Genomic DNA, 24816 nt, shown 5'->3' on the forward strand with positions numbered 1-24816 from the left:
TTTCTTAGGGGAGAGCAGAGAAGTAAGAGAATTCTTCTGGGTATTTACATAATGAGAGTTGAATACTATAGGTAAATATAATGAACTCATGTTGAGAGTTAAAAACAACCACAGTGTATAAAAATTTGCTGTTCTAAGGCTTTGTTTAAGGAAAATCATTTGTTATCGGATTCCTCCTACCTACTTATCTTCCCAATAACCTGCATACTTAAGACAATTTAGTAGGAGGCAAAACTCTAAGCTCATTATCACTGAAATAGTCACATCCAATGTTCTGAGGGTTTCGGATGCAATGAAAACAGCTATCAGAATTAATGAAACGGATTCTAACAATATTACCATCATTTACATCATCATCACCATAACCATTACCATTCAAATATTTATTGAATGCCCACAGTGAGTAGAGTATACTTAGCAATACTATTTTACACTAGAGTTGGCTCCTGCGAATTTCAACTTAAAAATTAAAAGCAACCAGGAAGTCTCCAAACAAGAATGAGAGTCAGGGAGCAGTTGGGCAGAGAACATTGGGAGATGCTGAGAAGCTCATGTTCATAATAGTGTTCGGAAGGCCAGAAAGGAAAGACAATCTTTTGTGGTGAAGAATATCCAATTGTAGAAGACCCCTTACTATACCTAGAAGCACCTGTCCTCTCCACCCATGCCTGGGCCTCCTTGTTGGGTGCCTTGGAGCCTATAAGAACAACAGAAGCCAAGGAAGGAGTTTTAGAGGCTCAAAAATAAAGGGAGGGGGAAATCACGGACTGACAGGCAAGGTTTTGAGGAGATTCTAGGTAAACTCAGCCTTCTAGGAAGATTTTTCCTCATGGGTCTCTTTCATTTCATTTTGTTCTGTTGCCTCATGTACTTGTTACTCATGTAATTTCAAGTGAAAACAAAACAAAACAAACGAAAACAAAATACATCCCCAGGAAACAGTGGTGCAGAGTCTGGGGAGGTCTTGCTGGCTGCTTGTCAAGAGCTCTTATGTGGGCCGTTAAGTGGCCCTTACCTTGGTAGCGTCAGCTCTACTCACGGTCTTGTTCTCACTTTTGCAAGACCAGAAACCCTTTTTTTTTTTTTTTTTGTGGGCATCAGAAGTAGGTCTGTTACAAATTGACACACACAAGCTAGCTCACATATCTCATTTCAGCAGTGCCGTATGGGCATTATACATGGGAAATCAAGGTGTCAGTTACTTGGTATCTGTGAAGCAGAATAAAGAGAATTAGCTGATATACTGTGAAGGATTCTACCCAATTTAGTGATAGCCTCACCCAGGACACCCTAATGCTCAAGTCTGCATCGCCAATACTCTCCCCTCTGGGTGGCATTTGAATGGACATTGTCTACTCCTGGCTCTTGGGACTGACTGTCCTGTCCTTTGCTACATGGGACCAATTCCTTTCTGATATAAAGGGTTTTTTTTTTTTTTTTTTTTACCAACCAGGACAAAGCAATCACCTAATACTGCAAAGTTCAGATAAAATACAGAATGCCCCATTACATTTGAATTTCAGATACACAATACATAATTTTTAGCATAAGTATGTCCCAAATACTGAATCGAAATTCTCTATTTTTACTTACTAAATCTGGCAACCCCAAAACTGCCTTCCTGAACTTCCTTGCTTACTTACCCCGACTGTAGTTTTGAGTGTTCCCAGACTCCTTGGTGCACACATACAATTTCTTGTTTCACCTTTAAAAGGTTAATAACATCCATTACCTGTGGATTTACTGATTTGACTTTTAGAGTCCACTTTTCCTGATTTACAATGTGCGTGATGCTGGCCGGAAGAGTGGATCTTAGTATCACTGCCATGTACCAGTGTTGTAGGGGGTGGGGAAGGGGATGGGGCATGCTTCCTGGAGGGAGAGTGCCCTGGGAACTCTGTCCGAAGGGTTTTAAGGGCAGAGATTTTAGGGGAAGTCCCGGGAAAGATCTTAATAGAATATTCCGTAGCTTTCCAGGTGTGATCTCCACTGATTGATTGCCCGGCACCAGGGCAGGGCGTCCTAACGTCAGCCATGGCTGGTTTCATTGCTTACCTGGGCCTGGAGCTAAAATATAACTGAGGCCTAGATGTTACCTCCAGGGAGGAAAAGTCAGGGGGTCCACACTGCATGACAAATGATATGCGAGGGGAGGAAAAATAATCCTGGGGGCAAGGTGTCCATTGCTAGGGACCTGGGGCTTTCCACCCTGATGACCTCCTTCCTGTACGTGGCCCATCGTCCTTGTTCTGCTCATTAACTGCCTACAACACCGGCATTAGCTGTTGAGATGAATTGCATTAATCAGATTGCTTAAAGCAATATGAACTATTTTGGGAAGGATAAAAGACTAGTGTAGAGGAGTTCCAATAAGATCGCTTACTTTTTGTGCATAGCTGAAATAATGTGCATTGAGGAAAAGGTTAATAGGAATTCTATTCTGGGAGAAGGGTAATTCTGGAGAACGAAAGTTTGCGTATAAAGCAGGTGTGGGTAGTGGAGTTTTGTAGTGAGGATTTACAGCAGTGGTTCTCAACCTTGGCTGCACATTAGAATCACCTGGGAATCTTTTTAAAATCCTGATTTCTGGGCCTCATCCTCCGGAAATTCTGTTTCTTTGTTACTAATGTTGTGGCCCCACCCCATAACAAAGAAACAGAATTTCTGGAGGATGAGGCCCAGAAATCAGGATTTTAAAAAGATTCCCAGGTGATTCTAATGTGCAGCCAAGGTTGAGAACCACTGATTTACAGTATCATGGATTTCTAAAAAAGAAAACACAAGGATGTTAGAGAGGGGTTCATAATGAGAGGGAGAAAGATGTCAAAGAAACTGAATATTTCGTTTGTGTGTAGGGCTGGGTCTAGATGTGCCGGGAGCTGGAAGTCTTTCCTTCTGTCTTCTATTCTATTTGGCCCTCTGGTTCAACCTCATTGATTAGGTTGCTTTAATTAGTACTATTATTTACTGCATTTGGGTCAAGTAGACCCAATTTTGTGGTCTAGCTGGGAATCTCACCATATACTACATGACTTACAAAGAAAATGTTGAAACACAACTTGGGCAGGCTGGGTGTGACTTATTCACTTGGTGGGTATTGAATCCAGGTAGAAGACCTGGTCACAGTACAATGTGTGACATTGTATTGCATTGAATACACATAAAAAACATATCTTATAGAGTCAATTCAACTCAATCACATTCCATTTAGCAACTTTGTTGACTATCTTTCTAGAAATACAAAAATACTATCTTCTACAGAGGGGTGGAATAGGTAAGATAACAACGCACAATTGTGCATGGTGTTAGGTGTGGGGGTAAAAGGTGAAGGAGCCCTTACTTTGACTTCAAGGAGTTTGCAAATAACTGAATCAGAACTAAGACAGCTATTCAAAAGAAGGTAGTTACTAAGTACAAGAGATAAGGCATGTGGAGAGTGCTTTGCAAATAGAAAGTGTTGTGAGGATTGTTCTAGAATGGGCCCCTCGTTCCTGAAACCTTTTCCCCTACAATTAGGAGAAACAGAAAAAGAAAACAGTCCCTGAGATACTAAGAAAGGAGGTAACGAATCACCCGCATTAGCCATAAGACCTCGGGCAAGTTATATAGCTTTCAGCCTCAACCTGCTCCCCTAATAAATAGGGATTACCCAAATCGACCTTCCAGGGTTACTGAGTAGATCAAGTCGGTGATGGGTGAAGGAAACATCTAGCATTGTGCCTGGCAGGAGCAAAGGGCTCAATAAACCGACTACTTATTAGCACTTATTTTCAACTTCTCCGAGTGACTGAGAAAGGAACACGCTGTGTATAGCGCTATTTTACAGGGTCCAATTTAGGGGCACGGCGACGCGGTACAATTTCCATAAGGAACGTTCTACAGCCCCCTACTTGCGCCCTTTGCCCTAATCAAGGACCAGAGAAATTAGGGCTCTTCTAGCGAAAACGGAGCCTGGTTTCCTCTTCGTAGACACAGAGGGAAAGCTATCGCGGAAGCCCAGGCTTCAAAGAAGGGCAGCCCGGCGGGGGGTCTCGGGAAGGGGGTCTCAGGCGCCCCGCCCCGAGCAGGACTCGCTCCTACCGCCCCGTCCCCAGCGCAAAAGCAGAGGCGGGTAAGTGGGCTCCGAGGGGCGTGGGACGACCGCATCGGGTGTCAGGGGCAGCGAAGCCGGGGCGGGCACATCGTCCGTCCAATCCCTAGCCGTCACCACGGCCTCATGAATAAGCAACAAAGCGAGGCGCCCGCCCCCTTGGCATCGCAGACTGAGGAGCGGGCCGCCACCGCTGCAGGGGCCGCCGCGGGGATGCCGAGCGCGGGCGCCGCCGCTCTCCGCGCGCTGCTCGGCTGAAGGCGCACAGGTGAGGACGGCCGGGCTCCTGCCGCTCGGGGAGCCGTGGCTGCAGACCCAGGGCCGGGCAGAGACGGAGCCCGAGCCCTGGGCAGCGGGGGGTCGCCCGGGAGCCGTGCTGTCCGGGGAGCGCGGCGGTCAGGGGCGCGCCAGGCGTGCGCCCTGCGCCCCAGTCGGAACGCGGTGCGTGGCGCGGGGTGCACAGGGGCAGCTCCGCGAGCGCTGGGCGCGGCGCAGGCCTCGGAGGACTCGCCGCACTCCTCGCTCCAGCCCAGCCTCCTGGCTCCGCACCGGCGAGCGGGCCTTTGTGCTGGCGGAGCTTGCAGGACTAGCTGCTTTTGTGTGGGCTTTTCTTTCTTCTCTCTCTCCCCTCCCAACCTCACGGCGGTGATAGCGAAGTTCCCGAAGGCTGCGATTTGCTCCGTTCAAAGCATCGATCGCAGTGTCCCCGCTGCCAAACCGTGCCCAGCAGCTGAGGAGCCAATGAGGGCTGCGGTGGCCACCGAAATGTGTTGTTTGTTACTTTGCCGAAAACAAACAGTGGAGTGCTGAGCGCAGAGGTGTCACTGAGCCTCCTTACTCAGACCCTGGCCGGTCCCCCAGCACGCGGCAGGAGGATGCTCCTTAGAAAGGTCACTTTATTGGAAGGAGGGCCTGCGGGTTAGACGCGGAGGTCAGGCTCTGCCTGAGATTCCAGAACGGTTGTTGGGAGGTGCTGCCTGGAGGTGCCCAGATGTCTCGTGTGCGTCCTGGGCACTGACAGAACCTGACCTGTGTAGACTCTGAACGTGTTCGAGCCCTGGCTGGTGAGGAAGCAGCCGAGGACTCTGAAGAGTTGGAGTTCTTAAAGAGGAGAAACCTGCCTTCCCAAGCCGATCCCAAGGGTCGGTCAGGATCTTGGCACCTCATTTCAGGGCAGAGGTGCTGTGGAGGAGAGGAGGGGGCTGTTTTAAAGTGTCTGCTTTCATTGTGTGGAAGTTTTAGTTTGAAACTTACAGGGGAGAGGGAGTGGTTCACAAATCCGCCCGTAGACCTCTGCAGGATTTCTTCGGTAGGGAGCAAAATGTGTGACCAGGATTGGCATGCCTCCCCCTCCTTTTTGTGTATTTCCCTGGTCACGAGGGATGCTGTTGGGCTCCAAGGAGTCTCATTTAAGCCAGGAGCCTACAGAGTCACACCCCGACTTGCTCCCTCGCCCGCAGAACCTCTCTGCAGCATCTATTGAAAGAAACGCAAAACGGGGGTAAGGTTTCACAGCATCAGAACATTGGTACTTATTTTTACACACAGTAGAGATTTTAGGGTAGACTCACTTTTATGAATAACGGAGAGCTGTTGTATTTGTCCTAAGAATGAACCAAACACTTATGCGGCTGACTTGATATGGATTGTGTTTATTCACAAAACTCCCAAGACTGAGGGAGTCTGATGTAGCTACAGCAACAGCTAACTAGGGAGAGGCGGATTTGTCTTTGTTTTCATAGGAAGTTTCTTACCATTGTATTTTGGCATTTCGTGCTAAACCTTTCTGGGTCATAATTGGGTTCTACAGATATGGTTTGGTGCTAAATCTAAGTATAGCATCAATAAGAGGAAGCTGGGTTACCTATTTCCACTCTTTTGACTAAAGATGTACTTCACTGTTTATTCAGCAGTTTGTCTGAAAAATTGTGTATGGAATTGTATTTTTGTTCACTGAATTTTGTTTATTCTCACAATAGGGAAGCTGGTGTTCCAAGGGAACCTGGGCTTAATCTCTGTAAAATGAAAACTCATTTCCTACTAAGATGTGTGGTCAATCCTGTTTTTTGTTGTTGTTGTTTTTTTTTTTTTCTGTTGTGTCTCCTTGGTGATTATAAGGAGAGTGTCTGAATCAAATTTCAGCTTGAAATGTTACATATTATGTTTATTCCTTGAAATGTCTACCTGGGGATTGGATTACCTTCTCCTAAGTGCAGCTAGTTCTTAGAGACCTTGTATAGCAAATGAGGTTTGTGAAGCACAAAGAACAGAAATGAAGTGTCAGATTGGGTCATTGAAAATAACTGTATGATGGATGGACAGGAGCTTGCTGATCAAGATTGATTAGGGCAGGATTCTGCAAACATCAGATGATTCCCTGGCCACTTTGTCTATATGAGAAGCGGAAAGGCGAGGCTCTGTGGACATAGCTAGGAGGAAAAAGGATGTTATGGATGCTTCAAATTGCTCACATTTCTGTAGTTTGAGGGGAGTGCATGTCAGAACCACGCTAATATGTCTTAAATTCTTCAAACCATTTTCATGTCTATTATCACTTTCCTGGTTTCTCTTGCACCTTTTGAAGAAAACAGAATAAACATTCTTGTCTCCATTTTGTAACGAGGAAACCGAGTTTCAGTGATTTTGCCTAAGGTAGAGCTGGAATTTCAAGCCAGTTTTTAAGTCTTCAGATCTCGCTTCTTTTACTAGGAGTAAGATGGTGTGGGAGGGATGATAAGCACAGACATCTTCATTTGTCTGTAGTGCTACACTGCGGAGAATAGAGCTGTGGGCTCAATGTGTAGAACTTAGTTGTGACCTGCAGGAATGGGAAGCCCTCCGCAGGGAGTTGCCAGAGTAACCATCGTGACCCAGCCCACTTACCCCTTCCTGGGGGACCATGCTTTTCTTTGTGGTTACTCTATTCTCCTTCCTTCCTCTGTGGTCAAACATGGTGCTGAAAGGATCATCTGTCATTCCAGCTACTTAATTTATAGTGAAAAATGACTGGGGACAGATGATCCTAAAGCCACTGAATCAGGCCACTGACGGTTGTCAAAAACAGTGAATTGGAAGGGTATCTTAATGCTCTGTGCCACTGTTGGATTAATAGGGTCAGAGTCTTGATAAGCCTTGCTCTAGGGCAGTGGTTCTCAACCTTCCTAATGCCGCAACCCTTTAATACGCTGGGTACTCGTATGTGGGCGTATCTGCATGTGGGCGGACCTGCCTGGAGACGGATAGAGGAGCGGTGTCACGGTTCCCAAGACCATTGAAAATATGTGTTTTCTGATGGTCTTAGGCGACCCCTGTGAAAGGGTCATTCGACCCCCAAAGGGGTCGCAACCCACAGGTTGAGAACCGCTGCTCTAGGCAAATGAAAAAGCTTTGGCAGTGAGGGCCTTCAGGATTACAAGAAAAGGTAAGACAATGACAAATTCATCATTGAGGGTCAGGAAAAACACAAAAAGGGAAGATGATCAAGACACAGATAAGGAAGGGAGTTTCCTGTTCCTTCATCAATCACAGAATCACTAATTGGATTTTTAGAGGTGAGATGGTAACTGGGAAGCAAGTTGACCTGAAGCTCTGAGACTTGTCACTTGTTACTGTTGATCTAGTTTTTAAAATGAAATAAACACTGAAAACCTAAAATATAGCAGAGATGAGAACACTGAAGTTATTACTGTTATTAAAATAGCACATTGACAATGTAGTCAAAATTGACTATGTGAAGAACATGACATATAATTATATATGGACTAGAGGCCTGGTGCACAAAATTTGTGCACTTGGGGTGGGGGTTCCCTCAGCCTGGATTGCAAGAGGGCGCAGGCCAGGCTGAGGGACCCCACCAGTGCACAATCGGGGCCAGGAAGGGACCCAGGAGGTTGGCCAGTCGGGGAGGGACCACAGGAGGGCTCCAGGGCATGTCCAGCCCGTCTTGCTCAGTCCTGATCAGCTGGGCCCCAGCAGCAAGCTCACCTACCCGTTGGAGCGTCTGTGCCCTGGTAGTAAGTGCATATCATAGCGACTGGTCGACTGGTCAACTGTCTGCTCCCGGTGGTCAGTGCACATCATAATGACTGGTCTACCGGTCAACTGTCTGCCCCCTGGTAGTCAGTGCACGTCATAGCAAGCGGTTGAGCGGCCTTAGTGTATCATTAGCATATTACACTTTGATTGTTTGAATGGCCGGACAACCGGACACTTAACATATTAGGTTTTTATTATATAGGCTAGCCGCTAGACCATGAAATGTCATTGAAAATCTTACAATATAAAATGGAGACTCTGCTCACATTCTTTTTCACATTCTTAAGTGGTTATTTATATTCACTTCATGCCAGCAAATATTAATTGAACACCTCCTCTATGTGCCTACCATTATTAGCAATTATATGGCAAGCAGAAGAAGCTAAAAGATCAGTGTTTGTATGGAAGGAACATAACCTTATTTGAGGCGACCAGACTTACAGACATAATTATTTGTGCTAGAGGAGCTGGGAGAAGGGTGGGAAGAGAAGGGGTGAGGCGATTTTGTGACAACAGTTAGTACACTGGATGTTACATGGTGGGGGAGGGGTGTCTAGGGTAGGGGAGAAGGAAGGAACTCTGACTAGTCGGGTGTCATGAGCAAAACTTAGGAACCTGAAATGAGTATGGTACAGAAGAGGGCAATATACCTACTTGACAATGGTGTCTGTACTGGGCACAAGTGCTGTGGGGTTGCATTACAGATATGGAGTTTGGCGGTTGTATGTTTGGGGACCTTATGCATTTTGGGAAGGCAGAGAGTTGTAGTGGCAAAGGCGGGGAACTGGAAATCTGATAGAATTCACAAGTTTAGAAACAGACACAATCACACAGGCAAGTTAATTCTCCTCGACCAGCCTGCGGTTTTCTCATCTAACAAAGAATGGGGATGATGGTAGTACCTATCTCATTAGGTTATTGTTAGGATTAAATAAGGTAATTTATACAAGGCACATACAACATTTGACTCATAGCATCCCCAAATGGTAGTCATTTTTAATAAATTATTGTCATTTTAATTCTTAAGAATAAACCATTGGATTGTATGAAATTTACTGGAGAGAAGAGAGTCTGAAAGAGATAATTAAGAGGCAGTTAAAATAATAACAGTTCAGTGATGTGACCGAAGGGACAATTCCAAGAGATATTGTGAGGAAGGATCCACAGGAGTTGTGAACCTAAAATATAAAGGAGAGAAGAGTTCAAGATGACACCGAAGATTTATGATTGAGTTTATTTTAAGACACTCGAGATGCACAATTCTAATAAGCAATGAAATCTCTCCCCCTGGCTCCCCCAGCAAAGCCTAGTGTGGGTGAAGGGTAGATGAAGAACATGGCATGTTTTAGGTGGCATCCAAGTAACTTCCCCTAGACGAGGAAAATCTGAGATTGGGCAGCTTTCTTCCTGAAACCCCAAACCAGCTCTTTATGGTATTTGTGTTTATCCCAAGAAAATAAAAATATCAAGCAGATTGTCGCCAGTTTTTCGTTGTTGTTTTTTTGGCAAACTCCACAGCCCTCCTGTGTCTTGAGTAGTCCTAGGGCAGCACTCATGTTCCTTACGAAGGACACCTGCAATCCACTTTACTTTGAGAAGAGTAGCATTGTCACCGCTGAGGATGTTTGTCATGCTGGTCCCCTTTGTGTGTGTGTGTGTGGGTGATACACCGAACAGTGCAAGTATAAATTCTAATTGGAAAAATAGTGACCGAGTGTTTTAAAAAACTGGTGATTAAGTCTGACAAGATGGCTAAGGCTTTATTTATTTTTATGTTGTCTTTCATGTGTCTTTGAAACTTGAGTATGCCTAGACTTGACAAAGAACCAGATTCTGGACTGTATCTATTTAAGATCGTCAAAGATAATGCTTGACAGGACAGCTTATCTGCCCACTGGTGGCAGAAATGCGGTCAGTTGTTCAGAGGACTGCTGAGCCATTAGCATACCTTGATAGCGAGTGATGGACAACGTGCTCCTGACTTGCTCTGGCAGGGATGCTTTTTAAGCTGTCAGAAGCTAATATCCACGATCAGTTAGCAGTTGGGTTAGAGTTTATTTATCTGAATTAATTTGCCCTGATGGATATAATGAAGGGAAAGCAGCATCCAAAGTTACAGTGTGAAGGAAACGTTAGAGAAATCTTCTTTTGTTTGTTTACTAAATATTCTTATCACTGAGACAAATAATTCTAATAGGCAATGAAGTCCCCCCTCCCTCTTTCTCCCCCAGCAAAGCGAGCCATAGATATTCATCTGTTTGTTTAGCCAATATTTACTGAACATTTCCTGTGTCCAGGGAGAGGATACCATGTCAAGGACAAAAGAAAAGGCCTTAAAAATATGGTTGCAGGTGGTTATATAGGTTTAGAAATATTGTCATAGAATTGACAATGGTCAGTCTTTTTGTATTTATTCTCGAATGTCCTGCAACTCCCAGTGGGGGACACCAAGCTCCTGGGAGTGACTACGTGAAGCTGTTCTGTGCTTTGAAAGATGGAGAAAGACCTGGAACTTGAAGGTCATCTACCAATTTATCTGAGTTGCAGCATGTCCCCTGCTGCCATTTCTACAGGCTGTCTTTCCTGCTTCTTTTAGAGGTCAGGTGTCATTTTGAAAAGTGGAGAGAAGGAGCATATGGCCACAATACACAGTCATAGAATAGGCTAGCAGTTCACCCCACTTTCCTGCTGTAATTGGATTTAGAAAGCAGGTGGCCAACACTTAATTACAGAAGGAAAGTCTTTTAGAGCAATGGCAGAATTCCTTCCACACAAATACTCTAAAGCTCAAGAGCTGGGTGAAAATAAAACCTTGAAGGAAAACTTGATTTCGGGAAGGCAATTGAGGTTAGACTAAATCTTAATTCTTTGCCTCTCCTCTGCCCAGTCTGATTTGATCACAAAATTTTCCTCTAGGCCCACATAACTCCAGAACATATTAAATAAAATGTGAAGCATTCGTTCAATCATTTGGGTGCCTTGCCTGCTCAATGGCAAAGTTGTGGGAATATAAAGATATTGTATTTTTATTTTATGTCATGTAGATAAAATGTGAAAATGGAATTATGGAGGTAGAAGGGATTTCGAAGATTATTTTAACTCCTCATTTTGTCAAAAGAGAAACTGAAGCAATTTGGCCAATATCACATAGCAAGTTGTTTTTTTTAAAAATTTTTTTTATTGATTTCAGAGAGAGAGAGAGATATAAACATCAATGATGAGAGAGAATCATTGATCCGTTGCCTCCTGCAAGCCCTCTACTGGGGATCGAGCTTGCAACCCAGACATGTACTCTTGACTGGAATCAAAGCTGGGACCTTTCAGTCCCCAGGCTGATGATCTATCCACTGAGCCAAACCAGCCAGGGCTCACATAGCAAGTTTTTTTTTTTTTTAATTTAATTTAATTTTTTTAAAAAATATATTTTATTGATTTTTTACAGAGAGGAAGGGAGAGGGATAGAGTTAGAAACATGGATCAGCTGCCTCCTGCACGCCCCCTACTGGGGATGTGCCCGCAACCAAGGTACATGCCCTTGACCGGAATCGAACCTGGGACCATTGAGTCCCCAGGCTGACGCTCTATCCTCTGAGCCAAACCGGTTAAGGCTCACATAGCAAGTTTTAACAACAGTGAAGGTAGGAGTCAGGAATCATTTTTCTGATGCTAGTCCATGACCCTCTAAACTTTACTGCTACCATCATGGACCTACTCCTCCAACCCCCTCCCAAGGTTTTTTTTTTAATGTTATTTATTTATTTATTTGTTATTTTTAAAATCCTCACCAGAGGATATTTTCCCATTGATTTTTTTAGAGAGAGTGGAAGAGAGAGAGAAAGACAGAGAGAAATATCGATGTGAGAGAATCACATAGATTGATTGTGCCCAGAGCAGGGCCTGGGCTGGGGAGGAGCCTGCAACCGAGGTGCGTGCCCTTGATCAGGATCCAAGCCCGGACCCTTTGGTCCGCAGTTCGATGCTCTATCCACTGAGTCAAACCGACTAGTGCTTCCCCCCAACCCCCACTCCCGCCCCCACCCCCAGGTTTTTATCCAGAAGCATGGGAGCTTGTAGGGTAAGCTTTTAGGCCACACCCTCCTTTTTCTGGGATGTTTAGTAAGATTTCATGGAATAGGAAAAATATTTGTTTAGGACATATCAGATCAGAAATGAACCAGAGTTCTGTAGCTTTTTTATATCTTCCACTATATAGGGTTTCATAGTTCAACTTGTCTGCACAGAAATATGAAGGTGTAATGTCATCAACTATGAGCACTCATGCTTTACAGCTCTCATATATTTTTGTTTTAAGGAAGGAAAATAGAGGCAGCAGGCCAAGTACTGTTACCAAATCTGTTACCTGGGTATGAACTGGGATGCTTTGTGGCTCATCTAAAGTGATAACTAATGTCCAGAATGTTGGTATGCCTTAGCCCATGCCATTCCCTCTTTATCAAATATCTTTCCCATATTCTCTCCTTTTAAAACAATGCTAGCTACATGACTGAATGTAATTTAATATTTAAATAAAATTGGTTCAAACCTTGATCCTACCTAAGGAGAAATTTTACATCTTTCTCACTATCCCTGAGGATTCTTGTCAGGGGCTGGGCAGTGGCTTATATTTCTCCTAGTCACCTCTGGCTTTGATGTTCTCCTGCTGCTAAATTTATGATCCCTGACATACTGTTGCTTTTCTGCACGAGGCACTGGGGTGCCTCATGACATCAGCCCATTTCTGTATTCTCCCAAAGTACTGTGGATTCAAGCTTTTTGTGTAACACATTACCTCCAAACCTGGTGGCAATAAATGCTTATTATCTCATCCCATTTCTGTGCAGTAGGAATTTGGGAATAGCTTACCTGGGTGGTTCTGGCTCCAGGTCTCTTAAGAAGTTGTAGTTGAGATGTCAGCTGGGGCTGTAGGGTCATCTGAAGGCTTGACTGGGGCCGGAGGATCCGCTTCCAAGATGACTCATTGATGTGGTGCTGGGAGTTCGGCAAGGTGCCTCAGCTCTGCATCCAGGGGTTCCTCTTTCCTCATGTGGAGAAGCTCAGCCTTCTTTTTTTCAGCAGCCATCGAGGACTAGGGACTGGGCCTTTTCTCTGCTTCAGAAGGATCTACAAGACTAGATGAGATAACACTGTTAAAGCTTTGAACACCTTCAGGGGAAAGGGCCTTATGAAAATGTGAAATTTTATATTTTATGTGTGCACATCACATGCTTAAACTGAATAGTTTAATGATTAGCCATGAAAGAAAGAAAAGGTATAATTTTTATAAAGATAAGTTTTATATTTTGGAATTTTCATTCCTAGGTTTAATTTTCTAGAAAACCTGCAGCATCTGAGAAATTTCTGATGATGGGAAAAGAAAGGGCTCTACTCAGCCAAACAGATGAAAAAGAACTAAAACCTTTAAGTTTTGGGGAAAATGATCAGTTTTGATATAGTTTTAGTTGTGATGAGAGTGAGTAGTGGTTTTTTTTTTAATGCAGTGAATCTTAATATTACAAGAGTGTGTTTTCAGTAAGGATTGTTAATTTAATATGTGTATTGGTTCTCTTAAAACGTTTATTTCTTTTAATAAATACACTTACATTAACTCTTACCTTTTCTCCCTACATTTTAAACATGAAGGTTTTGCTTATAATTTTTATAGTTGTTGTAGAGAAAAGAAAGAATTTTTAAAATTTAAAGACAATTTACTTGAAAACATTTATATATTTTTATTATTATTTTTAAAAACATGTAACGCTTCACGAATTTGCGTGTCATTCTTGTGCGGGGGCCATGCTAATCTTCTTTGTATCATTCCAATTTTAGTATATGTGCTGCCAAAGTGAGCACTCATTTATATTTTTTTAAAAACTCATGAATATAACTGGTATTCAGTATTTTGTGATGACATCTCTCTCTATATAAAAGCCTAAGTGACCAGTTGTTTTGTCAACTGGTCGCTATGACGCGCTCTGACCATCAGGGGGCAGATGCTCAATGCAGGAGCTGCCCTCTGGTGGTCAGTGTCTCCCACAGCCAACCTCCCACAGCCAGCCAACCTCCTGCGGTCCCTCCTAGGCCGGCTGGCCAACCTCCTGTGGTCCCTCTGGCCCTGATCAGCCCTGATGGCTGGCCAGGCCAAGTGACCTCACCTGTGTACTAATTTGTGCACCGGGGGTCTAGTTTTAAAATATACTTAAACGTTCTTTGAATGTAATGTAAGTAAATGTAAGATTTACTTTTTATATCCTGGACATTTCTGCAATCACTTGACTACATGATTAATAGAGGAATTTGGGGAGAATAATGTGACTCTAAGGGTAGTTTATTTCAAGTAGGTATTTAGGAAACAATGAACTGAGTACTTGAACTCTGTGAACCTTTTTCTAGAGAGCATCACATTAAATCAGCTGCAGAATTCAGGAGGGAAAAATGAACTGGGTTATCCATGTCTCAAAGGTACAAAGAAATAGAACGGTTCTCTCTTACATACCATCTCTGAGCATAAAGTCAAGGAGATTATTTAACTCATGGTTTCAAAGGGGCTTATTTACAAAATATATTTATGTGACAGTTTGATATGCTTTGTTTTTCTGCAGGACTCACTCACTACCGTTGTCAACTCTGCCATTTTATGTGCACATTTCTCTTCCACTATGAGAAGACCAAGAGTATTGCACATCTGTCTGGCTTTCTGTAGCCTTCTACTTCTCAACGGTGCCATACAATGTTTGGCCTTCCCCAAAGTGGAGAGAAGGGAGATAGCACATGCTCATGAAAGAAGAGGGCAGCCTGAGAGGATAAACTCAGATGACCCAGAAAATACCTCCATTGCTTCAAAGGGCACTCCCCATCCCGTGGTCTCCGAAGATCCAATGATAGTGCTAGCGGGACCATCAGCAATGCCATTAAATAAAGTATCGCCTATTGACAAAGAAGGCCATTCTACAGGAGCTGGGCTCATGCAGCCTAAGAGCCCTGGAGTCGACACTGCCACGGAGCCAGTGGTCCCGGCAGGGGAAGAAGTGGTTGGTTCCAGCCAGCCAGAGAGGACGTCTCCCGAAAGCCTGCTTCCCAAGGCCATGGTGACCAACCCTATCATGGCAGCTGGTTCTGGGAATGTGGATGAGAAGGAGGAACTCTTTAGTAGGACCAACACTGAGCCCACTGTAGAAGGGACTGCCGAAGCAACACAAGGTTTTCTGAAGTCTGTGGACAATCAGTTGTTTACCACTGAAAGTCAGGGAGGCGTTAGTCTGGGACATTCACCTTCATCCTCTGTGAACACTAACAAAATACTAACCACCAATCTAAGGATGGAGAAATTTGAAGCAGACACAGATCAGAGGATAACGTCTTTTCCTGGTGCAGAGCCCATCGCAGGCACCGAGCCCGGAAGCCTCAAGTCTGATAGGGAGAAGCCTTCGCAGATGACAGCTGGTAATACCCAGGCGACTGCCACCACCCCCGGGCTTGCAACCTCTGAGTACAGCCTGGGTGTTGAGGCAGAAACTGACAGCCTGCTGGGAGCCCCAGAAGTCACAGAGAGTGTCAGCACAGCTGTCCAAGCGACCTCTGTCCTAGGCGATGAGTGGGATGACACCAAATTAGAGAGTGTAAGCCAGATAAAGACCCCAAGGCCTGGAGACAATACAGAGACTCCGATGAGAATGGAAACGTCTCCGACAGCCCAAGTAACCCCTAATGGTGTGGGAGGCGTGGAAGGGGACGAAGCTTTGACAGAAGCTGCACAGATGGGTCTGGGGCTGCCTGAAGGGGAAACACACTCCGAGACAGCCCTGCCAATAGCGCCTGGGGAGGGGAGGTCATCTGCCTTCACCGATCAGATTTCCTTTACTCCCACAAGTCTGATGGAAGATACAAAAGTCTCTGTTGTGAACCTGTTTCAAAACACTGCAGACGCCATAGAATCCACCACGGAAAACGATGCCCTGTTTTTCTTAGAGACCACCGTTCCCATCTCAGAATATGAGTCTGAGGCTTATCAACCACTGAGAAATGCATTTAAAGGTAAAAGAAACAAAAAACAAGCTTTGTTTAATTTGGAGTGCTTTCATTTGGTTTTATCATTTTTTACAAATGGAAATATAATTGTCATTTAACATTGTACGGGTTTTAAGTGTTTTATTTTTTAAAAGTGACGATTTACAAATAACTTCTCTGTGCCACCTCCGGCCTCCATGGGAGACTGTCATTAGGCAGGTGGTGGGCGGGAGTGAGGGTCACACCCTGGGTGTGCAGGATGCTCTATGAGCCTCTGGAGAAAGGTGGCTCTACAGTGGCCCCAGCTTTCTACCCAGGTGGATTGCCTACAGCTTCCTGGTGGCCACAGTGGAATCAAACCACCCTCAGAACCAGACATCTGGGAAGCCTAATCCCCAAGCAATGCATGAATTTTCTTTCCTAAAACTTCAGGGCTTCGTGAGAATCTGAGATGACCCCATGGATTTTCCCGGCTGGCGGCTACAGCTGTGCAGCATTCAGTGCCCACATCCATCTCCGATGCCAAGGTTTTGTGCAACCTGAGAGCCGCCTCCCCCCTCCCCTCAGGCGTAACATTCACGGGGGAGGTGAGAAAGAGGTGATGGCGAGAGAGATAAAATATCTCATCTTCTTACCGGTAGGCAGAATCAGCCCTCACTTGGTGCTTATTATCAGTTATCCAAGGACAACAACAACAAAGAAAATTAGCTGAGACATCCATGAAGCAAATATTAGAACCAAAAATATTACTGGTAGCAACTGAATTTAAAGGAACTGTATTTTGTGCATTTTAGGGTATTTAAGTACTGTAATTCTTTCACTGAGGGGTTATAGATGGAGACAGACTAACTCATTTTGTTATTTGCCTTAAAATGACTTTGGATCTCTGTTCAAAAAAAGAAGTTATCTAAGTTTTAATGAAAAGCAAAAGTACACAAGTAAAAATATATGTTATATAAAAATTATCCCCAAATTGAATTCCTATATATATATTGACCAGTGGTATTTAAGGGGACCGGTTTGTCTCTCCTCACCCCATCATTTGGCAAAGTTTGGAGACCTTTTTGGTTGTCCCATTAGAGGGGTGCTGCTGGCTACTGGCACTAGTGGGTAGAGGCCACGGATGCTGCTACACACCCTACAGAGCACGGGACAGCCCCCCAACAACAAAGACTTATCTGAGCCAAATGTCAACGGTGCTGAGAAGCCCTGATACAGACTTAATAGTCTGCCTACAGACTTAACACTTCGTTATGAAAATGTATAAATATATAGGAAAATGTGAAGGAATTAGGCATATGTTTCAGTGGTATAATAAAAATGTAGGATACTTATTTACAGATTGATGTAAAAATACTCCTGTCCTTGATATTTTTTTGCCAAGAAGCTTTAGGTAAATATTTATCTCATAGTATTAACCATATAGGCTTTTTTGGTTTTGTTTTCCCCAAAAGAAGTTCATCTAGAAATAAGGGGGAGAGGCAAGCCTTCTCTGCTGCCTCGGTTCTGCACTGCGTGTGGCTCTTGGCCTTTACATGTGGGAATGTTACCAGCTGACAAGCCTTACATTTGTTGCTGATGGATAATATTTTTCTGTTATTATGTGTGGTGGGTTAGATAACAGCCTGGACAAGGAAAGACAGTGTAACTTGCATATGCTCGTTCTGATTTGTTTTGGAATATGTGCAGCTTGTTACTTCTGCTAAGTAGACTAATTAATGGAAACTATCAAATTAGTAATATGTTTTATGAAGTGTAATTGGGATTGAATTAAAATGATAAAAGCTTGAATTTTACATGTCCAATTCATTTTTTTAAAAGACTGAAAGACCGCCCTAGCCAGCTTGGCTCAGTGGATAGAGCATTGGACTGTGGCCTGGAAGGTCCCGGGTTTGAGTCTGACCAAGGTCACATGCTCAGGTTGCAGGCTCAGTCCCCAGTAGGAGGCATGCAGGAGGCAGCCGATCAATGATACTCTCTTATCATTGATGTTTCTATCTCTCTCTCCCTCTTCCTTCCTCTCTGAAATCAATAAAAATATATTAAAAAATAAAATATTTAAAAGACTGAAAGACCTAGTATAATGTAAGTTTTCATAGAAGCTTCCAGAAAATGTTTTGTAAGCTGGTTTTTAAGTTCCATGAAGAGAGTTGGGTTCACATGACCAGGAAGATATTAGATATGACGGAACAAGAAGTTTACTATAATTCTCTGTAACACTTTAAGGTGTTCCTGGAGCATTAAGTCATATGGTTCCAGATTATTCATTGCACAATTTAATCCATGATTCTTATATACTAGACTTGCATTAGCTTCTGTTAATGCAGCCTAAAAAATAAACGAGTTTGGTAATTGTCCGATTATTATTTTGATTATTGAGTGTAGTCCTTACTTAGTTGTGACTGCCTCACTTTTAATGGGCAACTTCTTTTTATTTCTAAAACATAGCACAATATCTGGTATCTAGTAGGTGCTCAATAAATACTGGGCCAATGAGTGAGTAATGAGGAATGAGAACCTTTTAGACTGAAATTATCCAATTTGACTGCCTGCATTGTCCAAGTTAATCAAACAGCTTCTAAAAGTTCTTCATAGAGAAGCAATCTATTAATTCCTTTCACTTAAATTTTTTTATTTTTTTGTCCCATAGAGTTAAAAACAATGTGTGAAAAATTGAGATTGTTGGCAATAGTAGTTAAGGAATAGCCAAAAAGCTTTTACCCATTTTCTGGTGGTTATAAGTATTTTTCAAAAGTAAGCAATTCAAATGCCAATCATTTTAGTTCTCAGGACTACTTAAGACATTATCTTTTTCAGGATACGCAATGATTTCTTGGTGTTTGAGGCATTATGAACAGATGAGTTCCCTGAGATTATCAGTCTTTGGATTCAGCCTGTTCTTCAGCTGGTTCAGTTGAAGATCAGGTTTTAAAAGTAATTATAATAATGATTACATTTTATTTCTACAGGAAGTAGAAAGAATGAAAAATGTGGAGACTTTTTTTTCAATTTTTATTTAGAAAATTTTATTTTATATTTTTTCATCACCATTTATCCCCTATACCCTCTTCGATCTCTCCCATTCCCACAATCCCCACACTGTTGTCCATGTCCAAGCCTTCTTTCTCTTTTTAAATTTTTTGCTCAATCCCTCCCCCCTTCCAGCTGTCAGCCCGCTCTCTATCTATGAGTTTGTCTCTATTTTGCTTGGTAGAGAAATTTTGGATGTTATTTTTTAATTTAATTTTTAAAAACACATTTCTATTTTTATTGATTTCAGAGAGGAAGAGAGAGGGAGAGATAGATAGAAACATCAATGATGAAAGAGAATTTTTGATCAGCTGCCCCTGTAAGCCCCCCTGCTGGGGAAGGAGCCTGTAACTGGGGCATGTGCCCTGACTGGGAATCGAACCGCAATCTCCTGATTCACAGGTCGATGCGCAACCACTGAGACACGTCAGCCTGGCTGGATGTTATTTTTTAAATTCTCATTATTATTTATAGTTCTCACTCTCCTTTCTCTAACAGCAGTCACTTATTCCAAAGTACTGTGTTATTTTGATTTCTTGCTATTTCATGAAACTATGACAATAGACTGTAAATTTATTTTTACATATTTGTTCTCAAAAGTGTTCATTATGCTTTCAAAAATGAGGGCAACATAAAGCATGCTTACAGCTTCAAATGATAAAACTGCACATTACTATCTTTTTATGGTGGACCATTGTCCTAGGTGCTAAAGGTACAAAAAGGGCAATGAATCCTGGCTCTCAAGAGATTTACAGTCTCACTGGAGAAAGGAAGAAGGAAGCAAAACTTAAACAGTGGTACAAAGTGCAAATATGAAGTCTGTGTAAGAACCTTACTGTAACTCACATTGCCCTTTAGCAGGTATGGCAGCACATCAAGTATACACATCTCTTCAACTCAGAGGAAAAAATAGTCTGATCTGGATGGGAACCAGGAAAAGAACTGTTTGTATTGAAAAACCTACAAACCCTATTTTAAAACAAATAAATTGTTTCCAAAGAAAAATATCTTAAGTAATAGCAAGTATCATGATATCATTAATAAATATCAGAAGAAACCTTTTCAGCTATCCCTAGAATGCTATATATTTTTTAATTTATCACTTACTGGACTTGCTAATATGCTATGGATCTAGCATTTGAAAAAGAGAGATAATAGGGTCTTCTAGAAATTAAATTTTGATAGTGGCTCAGTATTTGAAATTTGCAGCGTGATTCCTCCCTATCAGGGGGCAAATATTGACCCTTATAAATAATCTGTAATAATTTATTTTAGGGGATTAGAACATAAAGAAAGGGGCCTTGGACAGATACATATATCCCACAGGTCTGTTTCATTGTCTTTTATGATCTAAAAGCAAACGCAGACCTACAGGTTGTTCCTCGGACAGCGGCAGGATGCCCATGCTCATGGCTGAAGAATATTCCACTGTGTATATATGTACTACAACTTCTTTATTCATTCATCCAATGACAGGCACAGTTAGCACAGTGGTTAAGAGCACTGCCTATGTAATCTTAGGCAGGTTCCTTAGCTTCTTTAAACCCAAGTTGTTTGTAAAACAAGTAATAATAGCTGGTATTTATTAAATACTTACCAAGTACTGGGCATGTTCCAAAGGTTTTACATGTGTTACGTAATTAATCTTTGTAACAATTCTGTGAGATAGATACTACTCTTTCCACTTTCTAGCTAAGGAAACTCCAGTCCCAGAAATGTTAAGTAATTTGTTCAAGGTCACACAGCTAGTAGGTGGCTGAGCCAGAATTCATACCCAGGCAAATTGGCTCTTGAACCTGCATTCTTGACCACTATGAGAGATGGCTTCCATGGTACTACTTACCACCTCTGATTACATGTGGGGAGATAAAATAAGATAATGTCCACCATGCACTTAGCTTTTTGTGTGGCCTTAATAGAAAGTCAGTAAACATTAATTATTGCAATTATTATCCCTTTAATTCAAAATGCTAACTTTCAAAATTGCCATTATGAAAATTAATTTAAACAAATGCTTCTGAGAATGTTTGCGAATAACTTAGTTCTTAACAAACTGATTATGTTGAAATTCATAAAAGGGAGCTTAGTTGATCTTCCTATTTTGTTTTAGATTTATGTGTTTTTCTTTTTTACATGAACTTCTCTAACTCTGTCTTAGATTGATTCCCTACCCCTGAGAACATGTATTCACTGGCATTTTCTTCCTGAGCGACTCCTTTGCCTTCCCATCCCCTGAAATAGATGATTGTTTTTGCAATGTATCAATTATATAGTGACTTTTTGAGGTATAGGAATTCGATCTATTTTAAAACGTCGTTTCCCCTCTTTTAAGACACCACCGGTCCAGAGCTGACGACGGCTGTTGCAGAGGCAGCAGCCACTTTCTCATTGGTGACACAGGAGCCGCAGGTGTCTCCCCTCCAAGTGAGCAGAGGAGATGGGGAGACCGAGGGAGGAAAAGAGGTCCCCGCTGCCGTGGCTGATGTCCCCGGAGCTACTCAGCTGTCAAGAAGATGGGAGCCTCTGGCCACTACAGTTCCAACTACAGCTGCGCCTCTGTCTTTCGAAGTTACCCCCGCGGTGGAAGGTCTGCAAGGGAGGGAGTGGGACTCGGTGTGATGGGGGTGGACCTTTTCTGTGGGTTGATGAGCAATGGAATGAGTGAGGCAGATGGTGGCCCTGTCACCAGGGTACGCGCACACACCTGGAGAGTGAATAGGAAGGTGGGCGGACTCTTACTTGGAGAGATGCCACACAGCCTGAAACAATGAGGTGTTAGTTCCCAAGAAAAACCTCCTGGCGGCCTCTCTTAGGGACTGGAGAAAGGCCTCACTCCCCGAGACCGCTCTCCTAGTTGGACAACTCTGGCTGCCCGGAGTTGTTAAAGGGGGAGAGACAAGAGAGCAAGCACGCGGGTTTGAATCCCCGCTGTGGCCCTCATTGGTATTGTGGCCTCAAGTAAGTTTCTTAATGTCTTCAAGCCTTGGTTTGTTCATCTTTAAATAATGCCTATCTACCTTAAATGTTATTGTAAGGGTTTGAAATGATGTATACACACTGCTTTCTCCATAGGAGGGCCTCAAAGGCTCTGATATCTTAAAGACAGTGAAGTTTTCAAATTTGGGTGATTATCAGGATGACAAAAATTATTGTCAGTAGTTTTAAATTCGTAATTTTTAATAATTACAAAATTATTATTTAATTATTTTTGGGGTGGTCTCATATGTTTGTCTCATCATTGGTTCAAGTAAAGCCCGCTTTTATTTATTAACGGAGTTATTTTTAACAATGTAATAAATGCCTTCTAATCCTATTATTCTCCCCCCCCCCCTCAAGAAATCCCCCAGGGCCTTATCAATACTCTACATGTAACGCCATGACCCTTCCCATCTCAGCCCCTTCCTTCTCTGACGGTTACCGTCATCCTGAATCTGGTGTTCATCATTCCCTTGACTTCCTCTTCTTTCTTTTTAAATATATTTTATTGACGTCAGAGAGGAAGGGAGAAGGAGAAAGAGATAGAAACATCAACGATGAGAATCACTGATGGGCTGACTCCTGCACAACCCTCACAGCGGATGGAGCCCGCAACCCGGCATGTGCCCTGACCAGGAATCGAACCGGGACCTCCTGGTTCATAGGTGGACACTCATCCACTGAGTCATGCTGGCTGGGCTTGACTTCCTTTTCTTTTAGTTTTATTACATCTATATTTACTCCTAAAACTATACATTTAAAAATTTTAGTTTTTTTTTTTTTTTAACTTTATAAAAACTGTATTGTCCTGTAGGTAGTCTTTTTGGAACTTACTTTCTTTTTTTTCTTTTTACTTAATGTTCTATGGCCAAGATTTACTTACTCTAGCTCTTTTGTTTTGACTGCTTCTAATACTCCATTATGAAAATATATCACAGTTTATTCATTCAGCCTTCCTCCAGGATCTCCTAGTGATTTGCATTTGGGTCATTTCCAGGTTTAGCTATTGCGAGCGTTGCTGCCATGAGTATTCTTTTTCATATTCTCCATCGTGCATGTGTGGGAGTTTCTCTTGGGTATATACTTAGGAACTGAATTGCTGGGCCATAATGTATATGACTGTCTGACTTTAGGAGGAACGGCTCACTGTTTTCCAAAGTGATTGCACCAATTTATACTCCCAACAACAATATATGTGAGACTATCCTGGGAGCTTTTAAGAATATTTTCTCAGGCTTTACCACTAAGGAGATTCTGATTCAGTAAGTTGGGATATGTGGAAAGCATGAAATTGACATTAAAAAATTATCTCAAGAGATTCTGATGACCAGTCAGGCTTGCAAAATAATACTACTATCATAGAATTTTTAGATTTGGGAAGTCCTGGAGCTAAATTTGGCTGCTTTGAACTTGAGCAGATTCCAGACACAGATCTAGGCTCTTACTTTTTGACTTGATTTTTAAAATAGTCTTTGGTATACCATTTAATAAATTTTTGTTGAAATTTTCAATCTTTGGTAATAAATTAAACCCATAATATTGTCAATAGAATAAATGGGAGACTGAAATTTAAAAACCAGTTTCTGATTGGAGACAGTATATTTTCCTGCAAGATAAAGTGTTTGCCTTGGGTCACTGGGCTGATGCAGCATGGGAAGGGGGAGCTGGTTTAAGTGTCATTAATCACTTCTTGCTTAGAAAGTAAAAACACATGTGTACATTTCCCAAAATGATCATCTCTGGGTCAAGTCCTGTCTCTTGTGTTTGGCAGACCTAATGGACACAGTCACAGGGCCAAAAGAGGAGTTGTTCACACCAGTTTTGGGCTCTCCAGTGACACCCCCTGGAATAATGGAGGAGGCACCCAGCATCGCCCCAGCACTTTCTGATTCTGAGGCATCCTCGGAGAGAAGAACCGGTGTTCCCTCCGTTAGCCGTGTTAACACAGCTGCCCCGTATGGCCTGGACCAACTTGAATCTGAAGGTACCCATGCTTTGAAGGGAATCTTTCCTAGGACAAATTGAATGTTTTGAGAAAAGAGTAAGACGTGGATTCAACCTGCAGGGTAGATCAGGGGTCAGTAAACTACGGCCCAGCAAATGTGGCCTGCCATCTGTTTTTTTTGTTTTGTTGTTGTTGTTTTTTTTTGTGTGGCCTGCAAGCTGAGAATGGTCTTTGCATTTTAATTTTTATTTATTTATTTAAATTTTTTATCTTTATTATTGAATTTATTACAGATGTCCCATATTGTCCCCCATTAACCCCCTCCCTCCCCACGCCCCCTCCCCAGGCCTTCGCTGCACTATTGTCTGTGTCCATGGGCTATGCATGTATGCTGTAAGTTCCTTGGTTAATCTCTTCCCCACCCTCTGAGGATCGTCAGTCTGTTGCATGCTTCCATGTCTCTGGAGCTATTTCGTTTGCCAGTTTATTTTGTTCATAAGATTCCACATATGAGCGAGATCGTGTGCTATTTGTCTTTCACTTACTGGCTTATTTCGCTTAGCATAATACTCTCCAGGTCCCTTCATGTTATCTCAAAGGGTAAGAGGTTCTTTTTTTTTCTTTTTTCTTTTACTGCTGCCTAGTATTCCATTGTGTATATCAACTCATCTACTGATAGGAACTTGGACTGTTTCCAGATCTTTGTGATTGTAAAAAAATCAAAAGAAGAATAACA

The 24816-nt window shown here is 42.7% G+C and overlaps 1 protein-coding gene and 1 non-coding gene across 2 annotated transcripts in view; one reads left to right on the top strand and one right to left on the bottom strand.

Annotated features, from left to right (window-relative positions):
- Positions 1-4245: 4245 nt before the first annotated feature.
- Positions 4246-24816, top strand: part of ARMH4 (armadillo like helical domain containing 4) — a 111347-nt gene continuing 90776 nt past the window's right edge. Inside the window, exons 1-4 of the mRNA XM_059695060.1 lie at positions 4246-4358; positions 14725-16156; positions 21492-21746; positions 23907-24119. Of these exons, the coding sequence (XP_059551043.1) occupies positions 14782-16156; positions 21492-21746; positions 23907-24119 (1843 nt within the window). The 5' untranslated portion in view covers positions 4246-4358; positions 14725-14781. The remainder of the gene's footprint in view (positions 4359-14724; positions 16157-21491; positions 21747-23906; positions 24120-24816) is intronic.
- On the bottom strand, positions 13869-13975 carry LOC132223669 (U6 spliceosomal RNA). The gene has a single exon (XR_009450504.1). It is a non-coding gene; the product is annotated as a U6 spliceosomal RNA (small nuclear RNA).

The sequence above is a fragment of the Myotis daubentonii genome, chromosome 1 (assembly GCF_963259705.1).
Source record: "Myotis daubentonii chromosome 1, mMyoDau2.1, whole genome shotgun sequence".
NCBI lineage: Eukaryota > Metazoa > Chordata > Mammalia > Chiroptera > Vespertilionidae > Myotis > Myotis daubentonii.